Consider the following 20,811-nt stretch of genomic DNA (forward strand, 5'->3'; position numbering starts at 1 on the left):
TAATAAGGCACGAGAAAGAAAGAGAAGGAGAAAGAAAGAGGGGGGAGAGGGGAGGGAGAGAGAGAGAGAGGGGGGGGGGGGGGGGCTTAATGAAACCGAAAGTTCGCTCGCTCGTTTGACAATATTTCATAATGTACCGCGGGGGAAACGAGTGCATAATTGATCCGTCGCATAGGATAGTACTAGGTACAAATTTAGCTTACATTGTAAGCGGCTCCGCACAGTATCCAAGGGATAGAATGCAGCCATCGCGACGACGCTACCCTGGAAACGAAATGTCAGAGTTATATCCCCTAGCTAGAGATAGAGATGCGCGTGTTCGCGGAATTTCCGACATGTGAGAAGTTTACTCACCGCCGCGCCGGATATCGCGTGCACCAGCGTGTCGTACGAGAAGATGCTTCTGTTGCTCGGCCCGCCGCCACCCATTTTCGCAGCTTTCCGGACGCTTGTATTCCCGATCGCTTTGTCGCGAATTGCAACGTAAACTCGGAGAATCCCGAGCTATCTCGAGAAGGTACTACTGCGCGGCTAATGAGATTTGAGTCGCATTCTGACGACTCATTGTCGTGAAATGTGCCGATCGATCGCGGCGGCTAACAAGTTATTCTGCCGTGGAGCGATTTTTCTTTATCCTATAACAGATTGGCTTTTTACGATTTCTCATCTATCCGTAGAGCCATAAAGTTAGCCGAAAATTAAATTGTAAGTTTTTACACACTATCCGGCATAATAACCTTAACATTTACTAAACCTAGTTCGGAAACAATTTCTTGATCACGCACAGTGTATGCGCGTATTCATACATCGTGACTGTTGATTATTCCGGTGGATTATTCCGGATTATTTATTCGAAATAATCGACACTTATGATGCACGAATGTGCATACATATTAAGCGTAATAGAGAAATTCGTTTGCAACTAGGTTTGATAAATATTAAAATTATTACGCCGGTCAGTAGCCAGTAACATTACATGAATGTTATAATTCCCCATTCAGTAATTTAGCTGTCATATAACATACTCGTTATATTACCTTTACATTATTAAAATTCTAATATTGATACATATATTATGTGTATCAACATAATACAATAAGTTAGTATACTGATACAAATGGTTGGTACCAATCACCGATTTAAAATCAATTGAATGAAAGATTGAATGAGAGATTGAACAATCGTGGATTTACTTCGTCACCTTTGTCCTGCTTACTTATGTCACGCGACAGGGCAAAGTTAATTTCAAACGTTCTATTACATCATTCTATTCTCCTTCAGCACGCAATGAATAATAGAGATCTAGAATGATGCTTTCAGCAGGAAAGCGCTCAAAACGAATTTAGTCGAAATAACACAACCGTTTTTAACATGCAACACTCACCAATGCGACTGAACTTGAGTCCAAGCCAACGTCGACGAATTGTTTGACTGCGCGTCACGTCGAACACTCAACGTTTGTTAACTCCGGGAATTGTGTATGTTGTACGACGACGACGAACGCTTCGGTACTGCGGCAGACGAACGGATGTCACGAAGAAATAACGTCGCTTATATAAGCAGCAGTCTTCCGAAGTACATGTTTCTTGGCCTTCAGTGATCGTCTGCTAGCACGACAGTCGTCGTTGCGTCACTCCAGCGACCCGCCACTGTCGTTCATGAGACAACTCGCGCGAGCTACGCTTCGTGCGGCTACTCAGCTGATTCACACGCCATATCCCCGATCAACCTTTCACGACTCACGTCCGTAAACACTCGAGCAGTTACCAATACACGACATGACAGGGAGCACGCAATGGCCAGCACGCCTGCGCGCTCGGTCAGCATGTTCAGTAACGGCGAGGTCGATGTGATGCAGACGAGCATGCGCAGTGGCGCGAAGCGGGCCGCGATCGCGAACGGTGGTTAGTAATTCATCCTCCCGGTAACCGGCAGACTGTGTACTAGAGAAACTTCAAAAGTGGGGAAGAAAACAGGTCAAACGCAGTTTTGAAACGCGGAAATTTGCGTGAAAAAGCTCTACTCTTCCTGGCAGCGCGACGCTTCGCGTCTCGAACATCTGTGATTTTGATTTTCGCTTTTTTGTGCGAAATTTCAATTTGCCGGGCAAGCATGTTTCTAGTAAACTTGTTTATGAAAACGAACAGTTCGTTATGCGAGGATGAAATTTTAATGACCACAGCGGCGAATGGACGAGCGTGCGAGTACGTGGAATCAGATGGAGTTAATATCTCGTTTTCCGCCGTGTGTCGCATGTAAAGACGTAAATTCTATGACGCACAGAGAGAGAGAAGTCCTCGGTCCAAACGCCGCACGGCGTTTGGTATTCTCCAAGTTCTCGTCTCGCAGTTTAATTAAACATTCCACTGTTCTGCGCGGAACGCTACTGTCGTTCCCTCCTCGTTTCCTAAACCGAAAACCGCTGTCAACGCGTATCGCGAACCTTTTCTGTGGATCCCGCGAATCCACGATGATGATAATTAACACAAATTTAGAGAACTGAAATAATTAGATTATTTTCTTTAAGTTTTCTCTTTAGAGATCTCTCACGGTGAATTTCACAAATTGTGACTAACACGAAGAAAGTTGGCATTAGTTCTTATATTTCTTTGTCATTCTCCGAAAATCACTTGATTATGGCCGACAAATTTATCGTGGCCGTTTAAAAAAGTAACTTTACGAACGCGTTGTAAGAGTTTTAACTTGTGAACGACGTAATATTGTAAAAAAGATATCGTAAGATAGAGAGCTCTTACGATGTCCATCCTGGAGGAAATGCAATATGCAAAGTGAATGAAAACTTGGCGTCTGCTTCCGAGTCTTTTAAAGTTAAATAATTATGAAATTATGTACGGAACAAAGTTAGTCCGTGTTATTAAATATTTCATCAAGCTGAAAGAAAGCCTTCGCATACTTCAATGTCGTATTTTTAACACAATTACCTTGACTGTACTATTTCTGCCCGTTGTTGACTTTCAAATGAAAACTCAATCGCGTACCATTTTAGTTCCAGCTTGATTGAAGCCGCTCTTGTATTGCCTTCCGGGCGACAAAAGAATTTTTTAGCGCTTTTTACTCTTGATGAACGAAATTATGAATGATTTTTTTCTTTTTTAATCTAAAATGTCAGAGAGCCATTTTTAAGCACACGAAGTGTCATTATTAATTGTTTGCAAAATGTATTTTCCAACCGCTAAAGGCCGATCGTTACCAACTGAATTTTACAAAAGCTCGCTCGTCAGATAATTTTTCTGTTATTGTGTTATTATATTTTTCTGTTTTTCTATTTTTCTGTTATATTTTGCGTTTTATTTATTCTTTTATTTATTTATTCATTTTATCAAGCTGTGATAATAGCCGTCTCCGCTGAAATCCTGATTTGCGTTTTTCCGCCGCGAAAATTTTTGCAAACCCCCACGCATTCGAGCAGAGATTCGGTATCACATCCATCTCGTTATACAGTGAGCATTAATTCCCACCTCGTCGTGCTGCAGAGATTAATACCTGAGAAAATTCGACTAACGAGTTATCGATCAAACCAATAAGATAGAGTAGGTTCGCTGGAGGCGATAATCGACAAATCGTAGCCGGCAGGCAACGCTGCGACGATGGAAATCTGGTTTAAGTCAATTTTACTCGGGTCTGTGTAGCGGACGATTTCTCGCTCCGCAGATTAAAGTGTCATCGCGGGTTGGGAACGCGGGGTCGCCCGTCACCGCGGATATTTTGGTATCCGCTTCGTCTCAGAAGCGCCCGAGGGAGGAACGTTGGCGTTGGGTTAGACGAGCTGCTCAAAGAATCGTGCGAGGGCATGGAGAAAATGTCATTTATTCGATATAAAATGCGAGCACAATCGCGCATGTTCGCGACACTAATCACTTTTACTTGTTTATTTAATTTTTTATTTTCTTATTTTTATCGCTCGCAGCGATGTAGCTCTGTTCCGATGAAACTTTGCCTTGCGCTCGTCGGCTATAGTCGCCCCTCATGGGCCGCTTATAATTGGTCGAATCGTCGATTGTACCTTAGAGAGTAACTGTATGGTCGAGTCTACGGGAGGAAGAAAGATGTTTCATCCAAGTTCGCGGACAGTCGCGGGTTTTTGTGTGCTTGCAGTACCACATCGGTCGTGGGTCATCCGCGCGATTGATGATACGTAGAGAGGGGGTGCATTTTTCCAAAATCATGACGAAGGCAGAATCAACGATAACTGCACAAAGTCTGGTAAATTCTACGTGCCGAATTTTTACACACTGAGAGAAGAAATATCTAAGAAATAATATAATATTTTAGAGAGAAAAAGTATTTAAGAAAAAAAGTATTTATTTAATGGATTATAAATAACATATTTACTTATATTAATATAAAATACTTTTCAAATAAGGGAAACAGATTTTCTTCAAACCTTCAGAAAACCTTAACTTTTCATAAAAGTAATTGTTTCTTCTATTTACGTGAAAGAATTTGGATCCAAATAAATACATTGTCCATACCTACCCAATACTATTTTTTAAACATTTCTTCTTCCTCAATGTAGATGTATACGTTGAACACAATTTCCTTTTGTCAAATAAACGTGCTCGCTTCTCTGTTCGATTAATAACGCGGCGAGAAACCGTTCAAACTCGGCCACGAATGAATTATTCTTCTCGTTATGGAAATCGGATGAGACTTTTCCGACTTGAGATATTCCACGTTTCGCGTGTCCCTTCGTCTTGCTCGCGGTTCCACTAAATTACACGCGAGCGATGGGGGGATAATTTTCGCGTGTTAGTCTGATACGTTTTAACAAGTTCGAGATGCATGGAAAAGGAGGTCGAGGTACGGAAATATCGATTGATTGTGGGGCACGTTTAGCGCGCGATTCGTCATTAGTGAACATGGTCTCCCTGATCGCGCCGCGCGAATACACAAAACTGACGTGGACGACAAACACGTGATCCTTTCGATAAAGGGGGCCGTAATACATACTCAAACCAAGAATCCACTGGCACTCGTAAGGGTTTATCCAAGGGCTCTCGCATGTGGATTGCCGTAACCATAGACATAAGACGTAAACTTTTGCTGAAGGATCAATCTGGATTTTGCTATATAGTTTTGTGTACCTTAGAAGAAGATAAAACTACCAGTAAATTTGATCGCATGTAAAAATAACTAAAATTCATCTGGTTAAAACTCAATCTGAATCCTATTCATACGGTCACGTCAATCTTCTTCTAGCTAGAACAATCTTAAAGCAATATCCCGACTGGTTTTTCAGCTTAAGTTTATACCTTAAATCTACGATTGCGGCAATTTATGTACGAAAGCTCTAAGCGCGTACGAGCACAAGGAAGATTCAGCGGAAGGATTGGCGTAATACGGCTTCGAATATTCCTCGATTCTTCGGATCCAACGCTGTTAGCGAAATTACAACGTTCTGGATCTCTCTCTTTCTCTCTCTCTCTCTCTCCCCCCTCTCTCTCTCTTTCTCTCTTTTGCCTCTATAATGTCGCTTCTTCTTCGCGTGCCGGAACTCGCGCGAGGCTACGATGGGCGCAGTTAACTAATTCGGTAAAAGCTTTTTCATCGCGTTCTCTCTTGTACGAGACGTGACGCTGACAATTTTCTTTGTTCGCAACTCCTTGATCTCGTCGAGAGTGATTTCGATATAGATTATACCCCAATGCGAGAGGAGGGTGGGTGCTCTTTCGTGAGCGATTTGATCATCCCGCTACTGTCGGAGAAGGACCCTGCGATCGAATGTCAAACGATCTCACCCGCGCTAGCGTATCGATTTCCCGTTAAGTGTTTGATCGACGACGATTAATTAACGTAACGGCTTACCTTTATCTCTCTCTTTGTTTATCTCTCTCTCTCTCTCTCTCTCTCTCTCCCTCGGTCACATCTTAAGTTAATTATATGTGTTACCTTCGGGACATTACGCTAAAGCTATATTCCGTTAATTAATTAAGGCGAGTAGCGTGGTCGGTTTAAATATGATTTTCCCTCGGCGATCTTCGTTTGCGAGTATTCTCGTCCCGCTGCTTGTCTGTTCGCGGCTGAACTTTGGCGATCGCACGATACGATCCCGAATGCTCTGTAATCGCGTGCAATTTACAACGTATGTACAATCTCTTCCAAAACTGTTGAACAAGCCTGACTCCTTCTCGCCCCGCGAGAGAAGTTCGAAAGAAAGCACGATTATATATTTATAGTGTAACGATAGAGAGCACATGGCGTGTGCGAACGCCAAAATGATAATGAAATCGTAATAAGCACGAGCGACGCTCATGCGGCGATCGCGATCAACGTTATGGCGGCCAGAGACAAGTGGGGTACATCTCGTTTCCGAAGATCGCTTTTGTGTTAACGCGCGTGTAACCTCGTATCCCTCGACATTTGCCCGCGAGAATTGTCCGCGAGCTATATCACTGTATCGAGCAGGCCTTCCTCGACTCCGATGTTCTCAGCGTGATCCTGGATCCTGGCGCGTTGTTCTCATTTCCGGCCGCGAGCGAGCACGTCTTCGTTCTCATGATCATCAAGTCCGTCCTAATGCTGGGACGACGCACGTTCGGCGCGACGACGCCGCAAGCGTCGCTCAGCCGGCGTTTTATACTGAGAGTGGCTTTGTGTCGCGGCTGGAAAAACAAAAGCGGTCGCTTTTCAGACTCCTCCACGGCTCGATATCGCGCGATAATCCTCGTTCGTTCGTTCGTTCATTCGTTCGATCGATCGATCGACCGATCGCGCGCATGACTCGACTCCGGCAAGACAATGTCTCGTATCCTTTGCGCGCTTCGTTAGTTTTAATCGGATTTTCGGCGCGACGGGTTTCGGTCAACTCCCGGAAGCGGTTAATCAATCTCGCAGAAACATCGGCGTAGAAGCGAATTTTTCTTTTCCGAGCATTGTACATACGACGTCATGCATACCCGAACATTCCCTAGATCGAGAGTCACAGGATTTTCGGCTTTATGCGTGTAAGAATAAGATTGAAATCGTTATAATTAACGGCATTATAACTCTATTATAATCAGAGTTATTTGTACAATTTTCAATTTCAAGTAATAATACTACATTACTTCAACTTACAATGCCAGAAAGGGACTTGGCTTACATTTCATCTACCACATTCATACTCATCCACACACCTACTCCTTATCAATTTCAAGTATTATGTGTATTATGTATACCTGAAAATCGTATGATCCTCGATCTAGTAAATGTTCGGGTATCCATGATGCCGTGTGTACAGAGAAACAGAGGAGAGCAATTGTCTCTCTTTTTCTTCACGTACCTGCGACGGTGGTAGCATAGTGGGCGAGCCGAAGGTGAGCGGCACTTTTCTGTGGTGATTCGGCGCCATCTCCAGCGGTAGACCCGCCACCACAAATAACTGATAAAAGAGCTCGTCCACGTGATAGTTCCTTTTTGCGGAAGCCTCCACGAAAATACAACACTCGTCTTGGCTCACGCAATATTGCTCGGCTTCCTCCACGGTGACCGTCCTGCAACGATGACCACAAGACGCATTATTCAAACAATTACGTAACTCTGAGGCTCGTATAAATAGTCGTTACTTGAAATTTGTCTCGCGTGAGATCCTCAGATCTGAATTTAGAATCAGATCTGAGTTTTCCAGTTGGGTCACGCGATATTAACCTGTATTAATAGTCGTTATTTGAAGTTTGTCTCGAGCGTGATATCCAAATTTCAATTTAGAGTCAAGCGTAAATTTTTCAGTTGAATTATTACAAATACAATGTTATATAATTTAACTGAAAAAGTCATATTTAACTCCTCAAGACTCTTATTAAAAGTTATTACTTGAAAATCGTCTCAAGCGAGCTACTTAATTCAGAGTTAGATGAGAGTTTTCACAGTTGAATCGTAATTATAGATATAAACGTCATGTATATCATAATTCAACTGCAAACTTCTAATCCAGCTCTGAATATAAATTTAGACATTTTATATGAGGCAAGTTTTTAAGTAACAACTATCAACATGGCTCAAATTTTGATCTGAGTATCTCACGTGAAACAAGTTAACGACTATTGATCGGTCGTTATATTTGCAATCGTGATTCTACTGGAAAACTTATCTAACAAGTAAACCTACCCAAAAGGTACACTCCGATTTCTTTCTAATTTGGCACAATTGTAGAGGTACAAAAAAATATTTAGGTAATATTTTTTCATTTTGGCCCACTTTGAGTGGTCGATTTTGTTAAAATTGTTTAACTATATCTTGTATTCAATTGTATGTCTTATGCATTTTTGTTAATGATAGGAGTGAGAACATTAAAAAGCTATAAACTGCCCGTGAAACTCAAAGTGAGCCAAAATGAAAAAATATGACCTAAATATTTTTTGTACTTCTACATTTGTACAAATCGACAAATTAGAAAGAAATCGGAGTGTAACCTTGGGTAGGTGTACTTGTAAGCTAAATATAATCATTATACTCTTATAGTTTAAATACTCGCATAAACAACTCGCATAAACTCACGACTCATTTGACTAAAATGAGTATCTCACTTGAGGCAAGTTTTAAATAACGACTATTGATATGGGCCTGAGGCGCAATGACAAGCGACGAAAGACGAGCATGGTAAGCAAGTCCTCGACACGTAGAACGTACTTTACATCTTTATCACATTTGTTCCCGACGATGACCATAGGGACTTTCAGGCTGTAGTGGCTTCTGCTCCTGCTCTTCGTGGCACTTTGAGTCGCGCTCACTTTGGTCTCGAGGATCGCCTCTCTCAGCCTGATGGCTTCCTCGAAAGATTCCCGACAGTCCATACTGAACACCACGACGAAGAGGTCCCCTGCGAAATCGGTTACCGGTGTCGAGTCTCGCGCTGGTCGATTGCGTTTACTTTAATCACGCGGTGTGACTTCACGCACGCAAATACCGTCACTGCATTATCGATGACACAAATCAATGTAAATTAATGCGAGTTAATTTACATCGGTTAATTTGATTCACGACTAGTGGATGCAACTATGTGTATGTACGTTTTTTTGTGGATTAATAAATTTGGTGTAGACCACATATACTTTCTAAATTTTTTCAAGTGAAATTTCGCTCAAAAAACGAAGCAACAATCACATCATTCATGGCCGAATGCCTTTTTTACTCATAGAGATTAAATCCCGAATCGCAGAGTATTTTCATTCGAAATTCAACAGTGAATCTTATATTTTTTATCGTCGTTGCGACAGACATGACATTTAAATTAATCGACTAAAATTACTCATATAAATTCAGAATTCACGCTCTAGGTTCGTTAAATATTTATTCTTTGTAGTGACTATACTTTTACTTTTGCCTCGAGTGAATTTTCACTCGTTTTTGGTGAGATTTCGCTTCGAGAAATTCAAACAGCACGTAATCTCTTTTTTTTTTTTTTGCTGACACAATCGACGCATCTCTCTCTCTCTCTCTCTAATTTTAGAAGAGCTCTGCTATAACATTTGCTAAATTTGGAGATCCGTTACCTACCTTAATACCTATTCCTGGCTTGTCCGAGCGTATCTTTTTTCCCGTTGATTTACGTAACCTCTATCTTTGTTACTTCGCCTGTTTGTACTCGTTTATGTTAGGCCAGTAAATTTTCCGTTCTGTGTTTCTTATTTATACTTGTTTATTTTTTGAGTTTTATATTTATTTACTATTGATTCACGCTTATTAGTTATTTAAGGTGCGCTTTATTATATATTTTACATTTTTCTGGCCGTTTGCTTGCTTTGCGTAAAATATCTTTTTGACTTAATATTATTATCGACTTCCTCGCTATGTTAAACGGCCCTATTTTGCTTACATTTTCTTATTAATACAATTTGGCTAGTTCTTTCTATGTAAACTTTTTCTATGTAAAGCTAAACTATATGCCATTTATTTTCTTTTGTAGCTTAAGGGTTTTTTACCCCAGGGCGTAAATAAACTATCTTTCTCTCTCTTTCTCTCTTTCTCTCTTATTTGCGGACCGAGCTCTCTCGCAGGCGTTCATTATGCGACAAGGGTTGCAATTATTTTGAACCGGTCGGGAAGTCACGTTGCTGCACGCTGTTGCATACAGACTAATTATAGCGATCACGCGAGTCACATGCGCGACACGCACGTTATGGATTATGAATATTTATGTATCCCGATGGATTTATTTCCACAGCGACAAGGGGGTGCGGTATCACACGCAGACACACACACACGCACACACACTGTGTATTTATAAATCCACCCTCTCTAACGACAATGACCACGACGGCGATACGACGGCGACGGTAACGATTCCGGGTGACGGTGTTCGCGTTCGCGGGCGAGCCGCTCGCGTATGCCGCTCGTATACCGTCCGACAAAAACGCGTCGCGAACAAAAGGGCCAGCAGGATCAACTGGCTGTTCTCGGGGCGGACAAAAAGCCCGTCCATTGGGAAACTCGACGAGCTGGGTACGTAAGCTCGGTAATAACGTCACTTTGCCAACACATAAGCGCCGCTCCACTTGGTTTTATTATAGCGTATCCTCCCGCTAAAAGATGCCGCTAAGCGTCTCATGTAATAATAACGTTGTCGTTAACTCTGCATTAGTGGCATAGTGTCGCTTCGGCGCGCCACTCTGACGTTTTCGTCTTGTCATCAAGAATTCATCGTTAACGTATTACATAATTACTGTATTACGTTCTATATATGTGTGTATATATATATGTGTGTATAGTAATTCAAATTGAATTATATTAATTATGTGTTAGTATGAATTTAATTATTTGAATTTATATATATCGAATGACTACATTAATTTTGTGGAGTTGGCGTGCAACGGATAGCTCCACATGTCGAATATGTACTCTTTCTGGTATGGACTTCGCGTTATATATCCGTGTGTATGTGTGTGTGTGTGTGTGTATGTGTAATTCCCGAACTTTGCGAATTTTAAGCAAGAAAACAACTTTCTATCCGGATAAATATGTTAAACATATTAATGGGCTCGCGAAAAATTTGGTAGGTCAACGGGGTCAAAGATATCGTAGCATCCAATTTAAGCTCGCTAGATATCTCTTCTCTACTAGAGAACGAGAGTTAGGAAAGTTTCTTGTTAAAAGTAATTTGATCCACGGTAATTTGATCCAATAAAACTCACACATACTAGAATTTCATAGCCGAGGATTAGATCAACGTTCTGCAATAATTTATTATCCTTTCATTTCATGTGATATTTGTATCTTAAAAACTGAAGTGTGATTTGATTTATTCTATTTTAATTTATTTTTAAAGTTTTGTCCATTAAATTTGTTTCTTTTCAATTTTACTCATTAAAAAATTGCTACGTTTCCAAAAAAGTTTACCATGTTCCTTTGTAAGATACTGTGTGACAATCTCTGTTCCAACACTAATAAAAACACACAGTATAACAAAACTATAACACTCTCTTCGTGCACCGTTACTGTTATCGTAACTCAAACAGTATCGACTCGTTACAATCTCCATTACTTCCCAATCCTGACTAGAACGCAATATAAAGAAGCCTGTTTTTCTCACGCGAGTGCAGCCTTTTAAATCGCGATCGACCCGAGTTCACACCGTTGCGTTTCACCCCGTCGCGCCGTTATGTCGTCGTGAAATCTCTTAAATTCGACTTGTCGGTGACGAAAATCCCAGCCGCCTGTATCGTAGCACGACATTTTATTCCCGCTCCAGCGAGCCCCGTTATTGTTCCCGTCGCTAGATGAAAATATATGTGTGTCAGCTATTATGCCGGCAAAGTTCGCGTCTTTGGTGTCGAAAGGAATTCTCTCTTCTCGCAACAGCCGTCGCGTCCGGAGGCTCATTGTCTACGAATCGGGGTCATATCGCCGCGTTGGTCCGTGTTCAGACGTAGTTCGACGCGAATCCGCGACTCGCCAATTCGACTTTTCGCGTTTTCGACGCCGTAAGCCGATCTGTGGCCGCGCGTGCAGGAGCACGTTCGCGGTATCGTTTATCGCACATAAAATTCGCCCCGCCGAGATACGACGTCGCTCGCAAACATTACGGATTTCGGGAAGAAAAGCGCTCGAAATTGCACACACGGAAACGATTAGCGGGAAACGCACAACTTCTCAGCGCGAACGCGATACTCCCGATACGACTTGGTCGTTCTCGACGAGCACATACACGGCGCCATGGATACTCTGCCATTCCTTGAGTCGAAAATTACGATTTTTAGTCTGATGCATACGCATACGAATAAGGTTGAAATCATTATGATTTAAAGCCATTTAACCCTACCGTATTATAATTAGAATTACTTATGTGATTTCTAATCTCAAGTGTTATGTACAAGATCGAAAATCATGTAACGTTCGACTTAAGGAGTGAGGCATCTATCTCGCCGTGTTTACATGGAAAAAAAACATGTGCGTTAGTGGCTGAATCTTTTGTTAACTGAGCACCAGACGAAAAACTCTCGGTTGTCAGGAAGAAGACGGAAAGATTCCTGCAGGAGATTTCTACTAATGCTCCATGGATTTCTCCAATTGTCTCAACTGCGAGTTTCAACGCGACTGAACGTTCACACGAATGTTTTCAGTAACAGAGATGTTATTTCTCGTCACTGAGTTTTCTGTCCGATTCCTACTCAGTTACACTGAGTTACACTGAGTTAAACTGACATCTCTTTTTCCGTGTATAATGGCGCACAAACGTATCATCGTCAGCGCCTATGTCTCTGCGGGCGGGAAAGTTTTTAGCGCGATAAAAGTTTCCGTCGAAATGCGGACGATATGTACGAATTATTAAGAGATCTCCGCGGCGCCGCCGAGGCGAATGCGAACGCGGAAAACGCGGCGGAGTCCGTGACTTCCCGGCACGAATGCGCGGAATTTCTGCTGCGGCACGCGAGCGCCCCGGACGGAATACAAAACTAAACACGCCGCGATGAAATTCCCATCGACGTGGCTTTCTTGATTTCCGTGCGCGCGCGGACGGCAATTTAAAAATTCCTCGGATTTACGTGTCTAATTTCGTCAAGCGCTCCTGTGCGAGGTCACCCTATGTCCGTGACACGCGACACCCCGCCGTTCCCTGGGCGTATATGGAGCAATAACTCGTGAGGGACGAGTATCGGTTCTGTCCGGTGCAATTTGCGCATTTCCATTTCATCGTGACGGCGAATTCGTATACTTAAAGGCCCCGCGGGCGTACCGTGATTGTCGACAATTCTGGACCGCAGTCATTCCGTCGTCGAGTATTATGTTTTATTATACAATATTACATAATTAATGATCGGGTGATAATTGGGTAATAATCGCGAAATATTCCACGCGGGTTCTTCCGGGGTCTCGTTACGTAAGTAAAATTATTATTAGAGGAATTAAAACAAATTAGCGAAAAATTATACAATATAATTTAATAGATAAAACGAACATAAGAAGAGCGATGGAATGAAAGCGACAAAACGACGCAGAACGACAAAGGAAAATATTCGTGGCTTTGTGATAAATCGAACCCGTATTTATCAACTCGTCATACCTCCGGGCAAAAAAATGAAATTGCCGTATCCGAGGCGGGAGTAGCTCGCGTTCCGCGCCCGTGCAGTAATTCGCTGCTGTCTTGCCGAATGTAGCATCGTTTTGGGAATTGCGCGCTATGCATAGGTCGTAACTTGGATTACCCTCCGGTTCGCCGGTGGGTACGACGTTCGTGTGTATATCCGCGCGCGCAAGTATGTATTTTCAGTCAGGTCGACGAGAGTCTTCCATCTTGTCAAGCGACAAGCGATGCAATTGTCGCGCGTCCAACACTGCGGCGCGATATCGAGTTATCGGGCTGGAGGTGAGCGTCGGGATGTGTGACGCGCCGGGGAGAATTCGAGATCTACATGCGAAATCAAAGGAGTTCTATCGGGCAGTAAAGAGCACGGCCAATGGACTAAACTGAGTTATCGAGCGCGCATAGTCCGTACACTTTCCTCAGCATTTTCGCCGAGATACAACGTCCTTCGAGACTGTCGGCCACTTATCACTCGCCTTTAAGCCTTCGCTCCTACGACCCTCGTCGAGCAACCCTCCTTCGACGCATTGAATACCATCGACGATCGTCGGTGACCCGTGTTACGATATACGACTAACGTGTTTCATTAATACAAGGTTGAAAGACGACGAACTATAATTAGGGATTTGTCTGTGCCGTTTATAGAGAATCGATTAACTAATGCGGTATATTTCGAAGGTTCGTCGCCAGAACGGTTTATCCTCCACTGTTTAATCGAGAATAGCTTTAGGATAGGGAAGAAAGAGAGAAGAGATTGAATTTATAGTAAGATTCAGGATATATATTGCACTATTAAGGGGATATATATATACGGGATTAGAGAGGAGTGCCTTTTTAAGGAGTAAATCAATGAAAATAAGTGAGATAATGTAGCAGCTGCTGTCTCTCTAGGTACTTGAGCAGGTCAGGCCGTTATCTCGGCCACTGACCGCCGCGCAAGTCTTTAATTTATTGAAAATTGAATTTCGCGCTGTAACTTTGGGAGCATAATCCGCGCTTAGGTCTCTGCAAATTTAATCGAAATCCACGCGGTGCTGAACGCGTTAACTTCGTATCCGTGCCTCGTCTGAAATTCTCGTAACGGCCGACCGGTATCACCCGGGGCAGCGTTTCCCCGAACTTTTCCCACGCGCGCACGGCGAACTGTCGTTGTCGGCGTTGCGAGATTTCGCAAGAGCCGTGAAACTTCTCGAGCAACGCGCCCTGTGTACGTGTGGCAAAATCGGTAGCGCGATTTTAGGCGCTGCTCCCTCACCCTCCGTCGCGAAGAACGAAAGTTTTCTCTCAGGCCGTAGAGGAGGAGCGCACGTGTCGGGATTAGAAAGGCTGTGTTAATTTTTATGCGAACAGAGAGCTATAATAAATGTTCCGCGTCTCCTCGGGACCCTTAAAGATTCACGAAGCCTTACTCGTCGCAAAAAATTGTCCGCGTCTTTAGGGGCTGTATATTTTTATTCTTCTGTTTCTTTCAACCGCGCGCCGCAGTCTGGCACGTTCTCATACAAGATGCATCGCGGCACATTTGCAACGCGCGTCGCTCGCTAACGTGCAATTTCCATTCGCCCGTACGGAGGGGCTTAAATATCCATTAAGTTTGTCAAGTCAATATTCGCCGCGTCGAAAGCGGCAATACAAGCCGCCGTTGGTAGACGTGGGGGTACGGAAGGGGTAGGAGAATTGGAATTTGAATATCGTCGGAAACTGTGTATTCGGATATTTTTGTGGAACTCGCGGATATTTTACTTTCTTCCCCTTTCGTTGTTTTTTCTCTTTCATTTTTTCTTCCTTTTTGTTTTTATTCTTTATTTGCGAACGGTCACGCGGAACGGAGCAGCGCACTCTCTCTTGCGGTAAGGAGAGAGGGCGATGGACTTACCCGTCAGGAAGGACAATCGTCGCATGGCCGGAAACGGATGGTTTCCGCTTGTATCCAGGAGATCAAGCTGGTGAACCTCGCCTCTGATCCTATAGAGCTTCCTGTGAAAATCTTCTATCGTCGGCGTGTAGCTCTCCTCGAATTTGTTGGACAGAAACCTGGAACGTGAGCGGCAAAGATTTTACACGATCCATGTGTGCTTGACGCGGACATGCCTGGCCATTTTGATCTCTTTACACTTCTCTAGTCTATTTATTTTTTGTTCGTTTTTTTGTTCTTTTTATCGGCTGCTCCCTTTGAGTCTTGTATTTGGGCGTGTATCTATCTCCGAATTTGTTTTACTTCACCTAACAAAATCAGCGCACAGTATCGTGATTTCGGGCGCATCCATCACGCCTCAAACGCGTCGGAAAATTAGGATGCCCGTGTTTTTCCTTCGCTCTTTATCTCTCTCGCGGCTAAAAGCGGCTGTTTTAATTATTTAAATGTATTTTCTCTGTTACGCGTCCAATTGGGCGATAAACACACGGACTTAACCAATATAATGCCGAGTATTTAAAAACTCGCATTTGGTCGAGAGCGCGGGCGGCCATACAGGCGTCTATATTTCGGCTTCCGAAATGGCCTCGTTAGTAGTCGCTATCTACGCGCGCACGAACGAAAAATTCGCTTAGCATGCGTGGGCCGCGTAATTGCGGTCAATTTAGGATGGTCGGCATAACTTTGGACTGGCCGTGCGCCGCAAATTTTCAACATTTCGCGGTGTCGCGACGTTCATCGGACGGTGGTAGCGGCGGCGATGGGTTCTATCCTCTTCCTCCTGTAATGACGCCGCACGAAACCCGCGCCCGCCCCGATTTGCTCGTCGATGGGGAAAGAAACGTCGTTAGCTCGCAGCTTTTAACAGGCTGATCCGCCTGTTCGAAAGGATCGCTCTTTGTTAGCCGGGAAACACGTGGCCGATTTTTCGATATTCTCTCGTGTGGCGCACCCGTACGTGTTCGCGTACACACAACGGTAAACACAATAATGCGCGCACCGACGGTGAGCCGCGGGTGCGCTTCAAAGATTAATTGAATTACATTGTTCGCACTATTAGTAATCGATCTGCGAAAGGGAGCGCGACGAACGGAAATCGTTTAAAGACCCGGGGAGAGCAGCGAGCCGTACGGAATATCTAGGTAGGGATCGCATCGCGAGGAGCGCCTCTCGGATTTGCCGGAATAGGCCCGAGAGAATTTCTCGTGCGTTTACAGAGAATCTTCCTGGAAACACGCGAGAGACTAAATGCAAAAGTTGCAAACAAACAAACGTAATTCCGGGAAAATGCAACTACACGCGAAACAGTGTTCTACTTTCGCGAAAATGATAATCCGTGAGATACTCTCCAAATTTCTTGGACTGAAGTTTTCACTCGAAAGGAAGAGTGACCAACGATTTACGTTTTAATAAAAATTACTGCAGGGTTTCGTGATCGAGGAATAAACCGAATAGATTTTGCAGTAATTCACTGTCCTTTCATTTTATATACGCTACTTATATTTCAGAGATATTGAAATGTGTTATTAAAACACTTGCTTTATTTTTAGCGAAATTTATTACATTTCTAGCGAGATTTACTAAATCTTTAGCAAGATAGACCTTACTGACATAATTTTTTCCTGGACCACTGGAAAAGAAAATTGGACCGTCGTAAAATAGGAAAAAAATTTATATGAAAAAAGAAATTATAATATTTTCTCCGTGTGCAGATGAAATTCTCCACTCTGAATTGTCGAGTGTATATTTTCATTGAAAATTGAAGAGTAAATGTGATGTATTCCAAGCACATATATACTCCAATCGATTGAAACATTCGCTCATATGGAGTCAGAATCCACTCTGAGCTTGAGTAGAAACATTCACTCTTGCGATTTCGAGTAGCAATGTTTTCACTATTGTGTCAAGTGAAAATACTGCCACTTTTCACTCGGAGTGAGATTTTACTCCAAGAGATTTAGCAAGCACGATAAAAGTTATAATAGCGAGACGAGAGGGCGATGGAGCGACAATTGAGAGAAGGGTAAAAAAAGGACGGGATGGATCAAGAGTTTATTAAAGCCGAGGGTCGCGATTCGAGCGAAACTTGACGATTACCGTGCTACAATAGCGGTCTTTCCAACGCGGGCACTGCCGAGCATAACGAGACGGTAGCAGTTACGCGGTGGCGGCTTGCAGGCGTCCTCCTGCGACGAGGTGGACGCAGGACTCGGGCTGACAGGCATAGCGAGCATTCCATCCTCCGGGCCCGAGGGACCATCCACCTCTGGCTCCGCTTGCGCGCCTCGCCGACCGCGGTTGATCCGACGCTCGGGTTCGTCGGCTGCACTTCCGCTTCTGCAGAGCCTCTGCACGCAGCACAGAAGTCGGCCGCACGCCTCCAGCTGCGGAAACGGGAATTACGTGTCTGTGAATGCGATATTAAACCCTCCTGCTGTTCCCTCTCTCTCTCTCTCTCTCCCTCTATATATATATATATATATATATATATATATATATATATATATCCAGCTATCTATCTGTCTCTGCCTCTCTATCTCTTGGGGCACGAGTCTCGAGTAGATCATAGAGCGGTGTTGAATTTCCGAGTTTCCCTATAGTTCGATGGATACAGAAACGTCGTTCTATATTGTGTGCGATGTAGCGTCGTGTAGAAAAAATGGTGTTTCCTCTCGGGAGTCGCGTTGTTTCCAACATTTTGGAGCAATACAGATGCGGTTTAAAATATTTTCTATCGTCCGAAAGAACTATCTAGCTTCAATATGCTAATCAACGGACTAACGGAATGTTAATCGACGTTAATGTTGATGGAAATATTTTAATGACGAGGGAATTAATGTTGTTTACATTTCACGTAGAATTTCGACTGTGTTCACTAACGCCAGACTGTATTGAATTTCGGAAAATCCACACATATTTCACTGAATTTCGAGAATTATTTGGAGCTTTGATAGAGCGTTACATAGTTCTCCACCTCTCTCTCTTTCTGTCTGCTAGTAACGTGCATTTCATGCGACGCAGCTAGCCGCGACAACACTAATATTAAAAAAATTGAATTCTTCAATAAATAGAAGGATGACAAGCGTGTCCAGACATGAATATCGTACATCCCGAAGGAATCGCGAAGCGTGGAAAGAATGAGATATACGAGACATCCAAGTTTGAATGCACGTAGTCCGATTGGATTTGCTCGAATTGATTCATAGCGGCAGAGACTCCGGCAAAAATATTTTTATTAAAGCGACGAGGAGGGAAATAAAAGAGGACGGCGAATGTACCAGACACTTCGCAAAATCTCTTTACGAGTTCTTTTGAATATTTTCGCTTGCTTTTCGACGACATTAGAAACGTCCGGAAGTTGTTGGCAACAACAGCGTATTGAAAAAAATTCCATTTTTCCGGAGGTCGAGAGTATTGTGAGCGGTGAAAAGTAGCGGCGGCGGTAGTCGGGGCATTTATATTTTTCAATACTTTCCCTACGATTATATAATTTTCGGTAAATCGTTGGCGAACATTGTATGCCCGGCGAATTTCGCTAAAGTTTAACGAGAATGCTTGTTATGCCGACGAAAAAGTTTCGGGGAGACACGCTAAATAAACGCGGGCAAACTTGGCTCGAACAGCGTGTAGGTGTCATGAGGATTGGGGGGTTAAGATTCCTTAAGCGTATCCTGGAATATTTTAAAATAACTTTGAGAATAGGCGCGTACGTTACACGCTGAAAATACGAACTAGTCCTACATAATTCAGCTGGTCGAAACATATTCGTCCTCGTCTGCTTCGTGCGCGTTTTAAATTTATAATAATATAGCATACTGACACATGTATATGAAAAAATCCATAAAAAAAGGATGTGTGCTCTCATTATTAATTTTTTTCTTAAAGATATATCAGGATTGTAAGATGCGATTAATGAAAACTATGAAACGAGAGAAACGTAAAAAGTTTACCAGTTTTCTTCGCTTCTAATTAATTCAACATTATTTAGGTAAATATATGATATATTTATAAAATATCCTGAAAACTTTCACTTTATTCTAATCAGTAAATAATCATAAAATTAACGTGACAATATCATAAGAAATGGTAATCTATAAAGAAAGGTTGTGTTAATTTTTACGATTATTTATCGATTGTTATATATACATATTACATAATAAAAAGAAGGTTCTTATGAAATATTTCATATAAATGTGCTCAATTGACCCCAAAGATCACTTTATAAACCTTTTCTTTTATTTTGTATTTCGCATGAATTTTTCGTGTTCCCGCTTCTGACATCATCATTCGAGAGTTCCGCGATAAGAAAGACCACACTGAAAAAATATACTTGTGAATTTATTTGTGGGATATAAAGTTTATTTCCGTGGAATACACTTTTACCTCACAAAAATAAATTTTCAAGTCTTTTTTCTCAGTGCAGTGCGTTTATTTTGTAACTTTTAACGATTGTTTGTAACTTTTAACGACAATAGCAGATATTGTATTATGTGTTATATCTACGTGACAATGCGCGCGCGCGCACGTAATGCTTGCGTTACAGTTATAACGCAAGCGTTAAGAAATTGCAGAATAACCTTATCCCTTGTCCATAATCTTGCTTTAATCTTTAAGCCGTAATAAACTGACTAATTACAGTCAATTATTTTAAAAATAATGAACTGTGGTTGGTCAATTTCTTACCCGTAACAGGTACAATGCCTTTTTAGTCAAGCTATAGTGGGGTCTGGCGGACTCCAATAAATTTTTGCCATTTTTAACATGATAATAAAAGTAAAAAGAAAAACGTTTTATAGTTCGAAAATAATACTTTTCGAAAATAATACTTCACAAATATTATATTACAACTAGATATCTATAACAATAGTCTCAGTTTTTCAGTAATCTAAAAGAAAACGTTAACTAATTATAAAATGAACACAATGTGGACAGTGTTGAAATAAAATACACTGAAAGACAAATAATCGGAAAAAGAAAAAAATTTATGTTTTAATCTAAGTCCACAAATTATAGATTATATAAAAAATATAAACAAGTATTGTTAAATCAAATACAATATTAAAATCTTAGAGGATTTTTAGATGCAATCGTTACAGATAGTGTTTGCACATTTGGTGCATACTGGTTCATTGCATCTAACATATTAGGACCTTAACTTAGTTTCCGCCCGCAAATGTTAGATGGCAATGCAAACAGTTCTAGTAGTCATTACTAACGAAACAGGTAGTTTGTGATTAATTTCGACATTTCTCGATAACATTCAGTCAGCATACACAATTATTTTCCTAAACAACAATTTCTTTTGCTTTGTGAAAAATGGAACGCGATAAAGTGTTTTTTCGACATGTGCTTTTGCACTATTTTGATTTGAAAAAAA

The 20,811-nt window shown here is 42.1% G+C and overlaps 2 protein-coding genes across 4 annotated transcripts in view; both read right to left on the reverse strand.

The window, feature by feature from the left end:
• Positions 1–1,804, reverse strand: part of LOC116845664 (peroxisomal membrane protein PMP34) — a 5,633-nt gene extending 3,829 nt beyond the window's left edge. Inside the window, exons 1-3 of the mRNA XM_032818655.1 lie at positions 1,385–1,804; positions 355–635; positions 204–264 (exon numbers count right to left, since the gene is read on the reverse strand). Coding sequence (XP_032674546.1) covers positions 204–264; positions 355–429 — 136 coding nt within the window. The 5' untranslated portion in view covers positions 430–635; positions 1,385–1,804. The remainder of the gene's footprint in view (positions 1–203; positions 265–354; positions 636–1,384) is intronic.
• A 967-nt stretch (positions 1,805–2,771) lies between these two features.
• Positions 2,772–20,811, reverse strand: part of LOC116845663 (dexamethasone-induced Ras-related protein 1) — a 32,526-nt gene continuing 14,486 nt past the window's right edge. For all 3 annotated transcript variants that reach the window (XM_032818652.1, XM_032818654.1, XM_032818653.1), the window contains 5 exons: positions 17,532–17,818; positions 15,396–15,553; positions 8,629–8,818; positions 7,283–7,493; positions 2,772–6,623 (listed from right to left, as the gene is read on the reverse strand). In XM_032818652.1, the coding sequence (XP_032674543.1) occupies positions 6,411–6,623; positions 7,283–7,493; positions 8,629–8,818; positions 15,396–15,553; positions 17,532–17,668 (909 nt within the window). In that variant the 5' untranslated portion in view covers positions 17,669–17,818 and the 3' untranslated portion in view covers positions 2,772–6,410. The remainder of the gene's footprint in view (positions 6,624–7,282; positions 7,494–8,628; positions 8,819–15,395; positions 15,554–17,531; positions 17,819–20,811) is intronic.

This window comes from Odontomachus brunneus, unplaced genomic scaffold (genome assembly GCF_010583005.1).
Source record: "Odontomachus brunneus isolate Ranch 3 - 2012 unplaced genomic scaffold, Obru_v1 Obru_scaffold_054, whole genome shotgun sequence".
Classification (NCBI taxonomy): domain Eukaryota; kingdom Metazoa; phylum Arthropoda; class Insecta; order Hymenoptera; family Formicidae; genus Odontomachus; species Odontomachus brunneus.